Source organism: Montipora capricornis, chromosome 13 (genome assembly GCF_036669925.1).
Source record: "Montipora capricornis isolate CH-2021 chromosome 13, ASM3666992v2, whole genome shotgun sequence".
Lineage (NCBI taxonomy): Eukaryota > Metazoa > Cnidaria > Anthozoa > Scleractinia > Acroporidae > Montipora > Montipora capricornis.
The window spans coordinates 39,475,117-39,485,116 of NC_090895.1; the positions used below are offsets into that span (position 1 = coordinate 39,475,117).

The following is a 10,000-nucleotide window of genomic DNA, read 5'->3' on the forward strand; positions in this document are numbered from 1 at the left end:
AAATTCAGCCAGCAATAGAACATGTCTTGTTTATTTCCATTTTGTCTTAGGGAGGTTAGGTGCATGTTTTTAGTGTTCAAACCCAAATGGAGGAATGGGTTAATTTTTGTGAGGTGATATCAGTGGACATATCAGGCTGTTGAGTTAAAAGAAATACATGTAATCTATCAAGATTTGCTCATATTGTCATCTCCCTTCACAATATCAATTTTAAAAAAAAACATGGACCCTGTATGGAGATTGGTTTGAGTTCCTGTGAAGATGATATTTTTCATTCTTCTTTATACATGTATTATGCTATTGCTTTCATTAGATTCTTTGTTAATATTCTGTTATGAAACCGTGATTACGTGAAAGGATGTAATTTTATGTTGTAGTCTCTTACTACAGTACATGTACATGTAGCTTCACCATTTGTTTTTGAATAATAATTTTAAAAAAACTGCATGTGAATCTTCCTTACCAGGCTGGAAAACATGATGCCATTGTAAAAAATATCCATGATCTGTTGGCAAAGTTAGCTTGGGATTTTTCTGCGGATCAGCTTGATCATCTTTTTTCGTGTTTTCAGGTAAACTACCCTTAACAACAGGCCATTTGCATTATGGTATAATTTTATTACTACAAGGACCAGAATAACTTGACTGATTCTGATCTGAGGCTTTTTTATTGTATTTGATTTTCTTTGTTCCTAAAGGTGCCCACAATTGAGGAATCATTGTTGCAGAAACATTGTTTCCTGAAAATTTTCCTCCATTAGCGCACAAGGAAACATTTGCTGAGGAAAAAAAAATTCAGAAAAAAATTTTCTTCCCGGGAAGGAAATTTTGCTTGAACTGCAACAAAGTGTTTCCTGGGGTCGCAAATGGGGAAACATTAATTTTGCTTCCGCAACAATTTGCCCACAACATTGTTTCCACATTTGCAGGTGCCTTAAGAGAGCTGAAAAACCTGATCAGAATGAGAAGTAATTTTGACAAACCAATCTGGTCTTTGTAGTGAAATGATGCCATCAATAATCATGAAAAAGAATTATGATGAAGGGCCACATAAGTCAACATCATCGGTGACATTTTTGTTCTTACTTTTTTTGTCTGTAATTCTTTATTCCTGGGGAAAAAACCACAGACAAATGAACTGACGCAAAGAAACAGCCACCAACACTTTCTGTCAATGCTGTATACCCCAACTCCTGATTTTGAAATAGTTACGACACATAGGATAGTTGTTTTGACAACAGATTCCCGTACATGCGTTTGTGGTCTGTTATTCAGCTAACAAGCTAAAAAAATGTCCTAATATATGATTTTACTAAATTCACCAACATCTTGTCAATAACATTATTGGTACATATTTTTTAAAATAATCTTGTCTACGTAGAATCTAGGCTGGATTGCTTGAGGCAGGGATAAAGTTATTAACATTCTGTTAAAAGGACATTGTTATGGGCATGTCAAGAATTTTTCGCTACACTTTTAAATGAGTACCTCAAACCATTTGTTTATTCACAATAGTTTGTTGAAAGACGATTATTAGGTGAGCTGATGAGAGGTACAGTTGCAATTTAATTTCATGATGACCCAGGGAAAAACACAGTAAAATCAATGTAAGCCCAACTTTTTCAGATTCAGCTTAGTTCAATAGTTATTTCATTCAACTTCAGCTGGAGACATGAGTGATACGTTAGACTACATGTGCATGTTGGAGATTTTGACCATTAGACTTCTGTTAATTAGAAGATCTCACTGACAAATTGAAGTGAAAACGAGACTTGTCGTAGTATTTTATCCCATTCTTTGAGGGATTGTTTAGACGAGAAATTCGTGGAATGTTTGAGAGTTTCTTGGAAGGATAATAAAACTAACAGAATTGAATAGGAAGAGGAAGCTCAAGTTCATAGCTCACATCTGGAGGAGTTTGAAAACTGTCAGCATTGTTGGAGCCAGCTCAAACAGATACTGTAGGCAGTTTGACAGACAATACACCTTATTCCAAAATGGCTGCCATTTTAGTATCCTTTTTTTAAATTGCAAATTGGCCCTTTTGGTCTCATTCAAGATTATGTTCTTTTGAATTTTATGTTTGAAAGGGAGGCCAAAAGGGCCTAATACTAAAAGAAGAATAATAAATGGCGGCCATTTTGGAATAAGGCGTTAGACATGTCTCAATGGAAAAATGTACAGTATAGACCTTATTCATAAATGGAGGACGATTTATAATTCTTTTATTGAAGTGCAAATTAGCCTACCAAGCCTCGATACCATACAGTAAATTGAAAAGAATTCTTGCTCTAAAATGAGGCTTGGTAGGCTAATTTTCATGTGGACAAAAGAATAATGAATGTGACCGCCATTTATGAATAAGGTCTTTTCATAACAATTATACCAATAATGCTGATGGGTATTTAAAAACTCATCTTTTTGCAGGAGAGTTGGACAAATGCTAGCAAAAAACAGAGAGAAAAATTATTAGAGTTAATACGAAGACTAGCTGAAGATGACAAAGAAGGTGTTATGGCCCACAAGGTAAATTTGATATTTATGTCAACCAGAAGCACATGATGTTAAAGTGTCTAATGTGCAGCTCTTTTCCTTAGAACAAAGCTGGGGATTTTTAGGACATCAATTTATGCCCAAATAGGGTTTTTTTTTTTTACTCAAAAAACCCCAGCTCTGAACCAGAGTTAAGGACGGTGCCTACTATTCTTATTGCACATACGTTCTACGCATCTCGAGATACTCGGATTTCCTATGCACTGTGCTTATTAATACAGGGATATTTTTGCGCGGTTCAAAACTATGCGGAGAAAGCAGAACTTAGCAAGTGATCTTGGTATCGGAAAAGAAAAGTGGGGGTAACCACGCATTTTTCAGAGATAATTGAGCTTCAATTTGGAAAAGAATGCCATACATTGCTTTGTATTTTAAAACTTTCGAAAAATGCGTGGTTACCCCCAAATTTCTTTTTGGATTTCAATAACACTTGTTAAGATCTGCTTTTCCCGCACAGTCAGTAAACCATGCAAAAATACCTTTGAATTAGTAGGCATCGTTCTTAAATGCTTCAAGGTTATGAGCTTCTATGTCAACTGGTTGGCTCAATGTATTTAGCACACAGTAGGCCTACTGTTGGGGAGGTTATGGGTTTGAACACCAGCCGAACCAGCAAGTGAAATGAAGGTGCTGTCTTTATAATCACATCTGCAAATGGGTAGAATTTCAATTTGTATTGGCTAAGGAGAGTATTTACTGTAGATCCTGTTGCATAGCCCTTGCTAGTAATGAAATTGTATGGGATGTGTTGCTGCCACCCCTTTACGTCTCACAGGGTGTGTTGCTGCCCTCTTTTCTACTGTTTGAGTGTGCCCAATACCTGTATACCCATTTCCTGCCCAAGATGGTGTTCTGTCATTTTTTTTTTATGTTGTTATTTACATACAAAGAAATGAAGATGTTTAGTAAGATTAAGTGCACTGATTCATTGTTGCAGGTTTTGGGTTTGTTGTGGAATCTTGCTCACAGTGAAGATGTCCCAACTGACATTATGGACCTGGCTCTAAGTGCACACATCAAAATTTTGGATTACAGTTGTTCACAGGTACAAACTGTAAACCACTAAGAATTAAATTTTTCCGCCAATACTTTGATTTACAAATTGATACATAATCATTGTTGGTGATGTACTCTACACACTGTTGTTGCCAAAACCTTGAAGTGTAAAGTTCAAGAATTTAAACAAATTATAGTAGCATTATTTGCTCTGGTTTTGGTGCATAGTTAGTTTTGTGTAGTATCATGTCAGTCATTGTAATTGTTAAATATTTTTGACAGGACCGTGATTCTCAAAAAACAGAATGGATCGGTCGGTGTATAGATGAGCTTCGTAGTGATAACTGGGTTTTACCAGCCCTCAAGCAAATCAAAGAAATTTGTTCTCTTTTTTATGAGGTAGGTGTAATTATTATGTTTTTAAGTTGTGTGGAGGGTTACGTCAACATTTCCTGTCTTGGATTGAAAGGATGATTGGTGATATTTTTCACATTTAGTATTTTCATTTTATGTATTGAAGTTTGGCTGATTTCATTTTCTTAGGCACAGTGGCCTCATGGTTAGTGCGCTCGACTCCGGATCGAGTAGACCGGGTTCGGGTCCTGGCCAGGGACATTGTGTTGTGTTCTTGGGCAAGACACTTTACTCTCATGGTGCCTCTCTCCACCCAGGTGTCTAAATGGATACCGGCAAATTTAATGCTGGGGGTAACCCTGCGATGGACTAGCATCCCATCCAGGGGAGAGTAGAAATACTCCTAGTCGCTTCATGCTAGGGTAACCGGAGAAAAGCGCCGGCCTGATGGGCCTTCTAGGCTCATAGCAGACTTTACTTTACCTCGCCTACATAAATGTGTGGAAAAATTAATTCACATTTTATGCGAAGAAATTGCGTGGGGAGAATTTTCTCACAGAAAAAAGCCAGCTGATATGTGACTATTAGCAACAATGATATTAGGGTTCTTTTTTGACAAACATGCTATACCTTTGATGATCAGATTTGTTAAGTTTTACTACAATTTGCTTTTAATTTACTAACCAATGTATTTTATTTTGGTAGAGCCATGTATCATTTTATTTTAAGAACCATTATACAAAGTTGTTTTTTTCTGTTCAAAAACTGGGAAAAAAATGTTGTGAATTACGATATACACTGTAGTGTGACATGAAACTAGAAAGGGGTAAAACGTTTTCATTTATGTAGGACAAACTTTAGTTGGCACCTACATGTGACCTAGTGAAAGATTTAGATGATATATTTTTACCAATGATTGGTAATAGTACATCTGTAATTCATGACTCTTGTCTAAAAGCTGGTGTATTTAGCAAACACCATGAGATAGTAGGATGATGTTTTTTGAAATTAAAGGGGACATAGCTTTTAAATGGATGTAGAGGTTGTTAACCCACTGGTTCCTAAACCTCCCCCAATTGAACTCCCAACGCTTTTCTCAGAACATGATGGGCATTTTCTGAGAAAAGCGTTGGAGTTCGAGCTGAAGAGCAAGAGGAAGCGAGGACAACCAAAGAAGACGTGGAAGATGCAAGTGGAGAAGGAGAGCAAGAGCGTTGGTTTGGAAAAAATAGCAAGGCTGCTGCCTAAGGAAATTTTCAAGAGCCCAGAATTAATTAATTCCAGCTGGGATCATATTTACAAGAAAGTGAGGATGAATCAGGGTGCCCGTTCTGGCTACTTGTTCAGAAATTTGGTCGCCTGCACTCGCAAATAAGCACCCCGGGTGACCGTTAGGCAGCAACCTTGAAAAGGATGCCATGAATCGAGCGTGATGGAGAGTGGGAGTTAGAAAGATTGCTGACAAAGTGGGGTAAATCCGGCCACCCCCATTTACGGGGATAATCCCGGATCAAAATTGGATTGATGATTCATGTCTGGCATTAGACAGGGTAAAATCTATTTAAGTCTTGCCCTAGTAGTCAATGTGTTAATTAACCCTTTCACCCCTGGAGAGTCCCTCATTGACGAGTAAAATCATCTGGCGTTAGACAGAGTGAAGTCTGTAAGTGTCACTGTTGGGAGGGAGAGGGTTAAGGAAAAAAGTATTTTCTGTAGGACATGTACATTGTACATGTACATGTGGGACAAAGCAGGACATGTCCCCATTTCAAAGTTGAAAAATGATTTTTGTTTTTAACACGACTTGTTTCCAGGCTCCTCAAAACTACTCTCATACTCAACGTAACCCACATGTCTACTATCGACATGAAGTCATAAATCAGTTGCAGCAGACTCATTCCCTCGTTACCATAGTAGCTGATAATCTGGCAAGCTACATGACCAAAGTACATGTCCTTCTTGAAGGTAAGAGATGACAAGTTGAGAATGCTGTGTAACTTTGATTTTACTTGAAATTGAAAAGAAACAGTGTACTTAAGACAGGGCTCTTATTAAGAGTTTGTTTAGGACATCATTTTGGTTTGGCAGCTGGGTATTTTATTGTTTTTGGTATAAGAAAGTAAGAAGAAAATATAAGAACAGCAGGACAAAGTCTTGGCAAAATAATTCGCACATCCTTTCAATTTGCATGGTGCCTAGCCCTTAATGTACCCTCTTTTAAGAAGGCCATGCCTCACTATTATGTTTATATGTTATCTAAACACCAAAAACATGTTTGTGTCCCTGATGAGTGACTAATACTATGGTTTTGATTTTAAGAACCCTATGAAGTCCCTCGAGGGTATTTTTTGTCCTCTGCAACTAAGTATGGGAGGACAGTCAGCTTTTCAAAGCAAGGCTGCTTCCTTAGAAAAATGTTCTGGAGCCCCACGGGCTTCCAACATTGAAAGTTAGTAGCCTGAGTCATTGTTTCAAGAGCCCATTCATTAATTAATTAATTAAAAGTGAGGATGAATCACCTTGGGATGAGTTAGGCACCGGTCCGGGCTACTCGTTCAGAAATTTGGTCACCCGCACTCTCAAGTGAGGTTCCCCAGGCGACTGGGCGACCGTTAGGCAGCAGCCTTGCAAAGTCAATAAGTTATTTGGGACGTGTAGAGGTTGTTAACTCATTGACTTGTAAACCACCCCTCATAATATTAACCGTCTGGCATTAGACTCAGTAAAATGTTATGAAGTCTCACTCCTAGGAGTCAATGGGTTAACCTTTTTTTTTTTTGGATGTTCTTGTCACGATGACTGGTCTATGTAACTGACAGATCTAGCACTCTTTTTCAAGGAAAACCGGATGTAGATGCAAGTGAAATCCAAATCGATGGAAGGTACAACCACACATTTCAAGTTCAGGAGAGACTGAATTTTCTCAGGTACATTGTAACAATGGGAAAGGCTGCGTAACCTTAAATTTTGTGTCAGAAAACATTGTAATGTGGAAGGGTCCAGGAGCTTCTACCATTGGTAACTACAGTCTGTGACAAAATTCCTTCAGTTGGAACAGTACACGAATATACAGTTCTAAAGCCTTTGCAGCTCTCTTTCCTGTCACAATGGTTTAGGGTTAGTGTGTAGGGCTGTTTGCATGTGAGTTTCTGAGCCCATTTGGAACAACAATATTATAGGAAGGCAAGGTATTGCAAAGTATTTCAACAATGTTGTCTGAGGCTGTAGCTCTGAGATGCACATTGCAAATCCTGGCAAACATACAACCAGCCCTCACAAAGAATGGAATGAAGCAGGCACCTACATGTATCTCACTGACAAGAATGAAATGAGAGGGTGTAAGGAAGCTGTAAATGTTATACATGAAGTGAGCATGGCTTGTACATTGTTGTAGATGGCTGGAGACTGTTTTGCTTCAGTTATTTAATGGTTTTAGCTTTTGTACTCAGGTTCCTCTTGAAGGATGGACAGTTATGGCTCTGTGAACCACAAGCAAAACTTGTGAGTACAGCAATTATTTTATGCAAGGCCGTCATTGTTATTGAACCTATGGTCAATGATAAGTAGCCTTAGATGAAACTGTGTTATGATGCTTGATGATGATGATGATTGTTATTATTATGATTACATCATTATTATCGTGATTGTACGTTTTAAGTGATTTATTTTATATGAATTAATAAGTTCTTAGTAACACACTATGTTATAAAAATGAGCGATAAATAGGAAGAACAATGTTTCGACCATTCTATTGTCATTTTCAAGTTCAAGTTCATGGATAAAAACTCCCCATATCTACACTTCCTGAAACAATGGATTGAAATATAAAAAAGCTAACTACTTACAGACAGTGTACAAACAATAAGAAAACTATTAGAAGTGTCTGTTTGTTTAAACCATTGACGAGTAAATATTAAATAAATAAATATTGCTAGTGCTAATCACCCTTACTTGCAGTCGAGGACTGAATTGCGAAGGGCGCTGCACACGACATCAGACTGAAAGCATACAAAGGCGCCTCTGGCTGCCGCTATACAGTCCATGTTTGATGTCGGAGCACAGCACCACAGCTAGATGTTAATTAGCTGTGAGTCGATTTTGATGAGGGAGGAAAACCGGAGAACCCGGAGAAAAACCCTTGAGTCAGGTTGAGATCGACTGAAACTCAGCACACATTCTGGCCGACGCCAGAATTGAACCCCGGCTCTCAGTGGTGGGAGGCCCAATAGATAACCACTAAGCCACCCTGACTCCCAAAATGATCAAATCGTCTGGCATTAGACAGAGTAAAATACTAAGTATGGCCGCGTTAGGGTTGAATGGATTTAACCCATTGACTCCTGGGGGTTCCCCATTGACAAGTAAAATTGTCTAAGTAAAATACTAAGTATGGCCAGTTTAGTTAACCCATTGACCCCTGGGGGTTCCCCATTGACGAGTAAAATCGTCTGGGGTTAGACAGAGTAAAATACTAAGTCTGGCGGGTTTAGGGGTGAATGGGTTAATTTTGGCTTAAGGTCATGAATAAAAAGCATTTCAAAAATCAAGCAATCAAGCTTGTTCGAGCACTTCCTCAGGATTGTAAGTGTCTTTGTGATTTCATGTGGCTTGTTTCCATGCTGTTCCCTTACATGGTTGCCATTTCCTGACCGATGAGCTCAAAGCTAAGGAAACCTCGAATTGTCAATCAGCAAAACATTGTAATTTTCTTTTAGTGAGGTCTGTGTGATTCAGATTATGTTGGCCTTACAAACGAACACCTACTTCAGTGTGGAGGAGGAACGGCAACCTTGTAAGGGAACAGCATGGAAACAAGCCACATGAAATCGCAAAGAACTTTAGGATCTTGAGGAAGTGCTCGAACAAGTTTGATTGCTTGATTTTTTTAAATGTTTTTTATTCGGGACCTTGAGTCAAAATTTAAAAAGTGATTGATTCCATCTGCGCAAAGCTGTGTGCTTAACGCTTCTAATAGTTTTCATTCTCTTCACCTCTTATTTGCCCTTCATTTTTGCATTCTGGTATTTCTCATTGTTTCTATGTAAATATTTAGCCTTTACCTTTCATTCCATTGTTTCAGAAACTGTACATTAGGTGGAATTTTTACTTGAACTTGAAAATGACTGTAGACTGGTCAAAATGTGGTTCTCGTGTTTTATGTCTTGTTTTTATAACTAAGGAATTCATTAATTCCATATTCAATCTCACTATTGAATTGCAAAACTTCCTCAGATATGGCAGTGCCTTGCTGAAAAAGCAGTTTTACCATCAGACAGAGAATGCTGCTTCAAGTGGTTTTCAAAGGTAAATCCTTGGTTTCAGAGATGGCATTTGAAAACCTGAAACAGTGTATTTTTTTATGATGACCCGGGGGTACTACGAAAAAATCCTACATGTACATGTACGACCTTCTGATTACTAGTTTGCATGAACTCGTTAACTGGGCAGTGTTAGCAGTATGGGGTGCAATTGTCACATCAACCTAGTTTAATTTAAGGTCTGGCTCCCATGGGTCTCTTATAGCTCACTGGTAGAGCACCTGAACCACACTGTAGTAACTGGAAGCTTGTAGGTTCAATTCCTGTAAAGAAGCCCTCAAATTTTATTCTTAATGACCTGGAGTCATTATGGAAAAATCCATGTTTTCATAATGAACCCGCCTGAATATTAACCATCTCCTTCATTTACAATTGAATACTGCATGATACTGCATGCACAACTGTTTACTATTAATGTTTGGTTCTCATGGCTAAGTAAGAAAATATACACCTATGTTGACAAAGAAGATACCAGCTACCATTTCAAAAGATTCCCCAGTAAGACTCAGGTTATAATGCACAAAAACATTGAGGACGAGTCATGAGGACATCTTCAGTATAATTATTAATTTTTTTTCTGTAGTTAATGGGAGATGAACCAGACTTGGATCCTGAAATTAGCAGATCTTTCTTTGAAGGCAATGTCCTCAAGCTGGATCCTTCTCTCTTGACAGAAAATGGCATCAGGTAACTAGCATGGGAATTGTAAAGTGTGCTTACAGTAACTTGAAGTTGACTCCTGATAACTCAAACCTTATCAGACTTAGAATAGAATTAGTG

General features: G+C 38.1%; 1 protein-coding gene across 2 annotated transcripts in view; it reads left to right on the forward strand.

Annotated features, from left to right (window-relative positions):
- Positions 1 to 10,000, forward strand: part of LOC138028367 (ubiquitin carboxyl-terminal hydrolase 9X-like) — a 72,338-nt gene that overhangs the window by 19,833 nt on the left and 42,505 nt on the right. For both annotated transcript variants that reach the window (XM_068875869.1, XM_068875870.1), the window contains exons 15-23: positions 467 to 571; positions 2,427 to 2,525; positions 3,490 to 3,597; positions 3,831 to 3,947; positions 5,717 to 5,867; positions 6,742 to 6,829; positions 7,352 to 7,403; positions 9,135 to 9,206; positions 9,804 to 9,907. In XM_068875869.1, the coding sequence (XP_068731970.1) occupies positions 467 to 571; positions 2,427 to 2,525; positions 3,490 to 3,597; positions 3,831 to 3,947; positions 5,717 to 5,867; positions 6,742 to 6,829; positions 7,352 to 7,403; positions 9,135 to 9,206; positions 9,804 to 9,907 (896 nt within the window). The remainder of the gene's footprint in view (positions 1 to 466; positions 572 to 2,426; positions 2,526 to 3,489; positions 3,598 to 3,830; positions 3,948 to 5,716; positions 5,868 to 6,741; positions 6,830 to 7,351; positions 7,404 to 9,134; positions 9,207 to 9,803; positions 9,908 to 10,000) is intronic.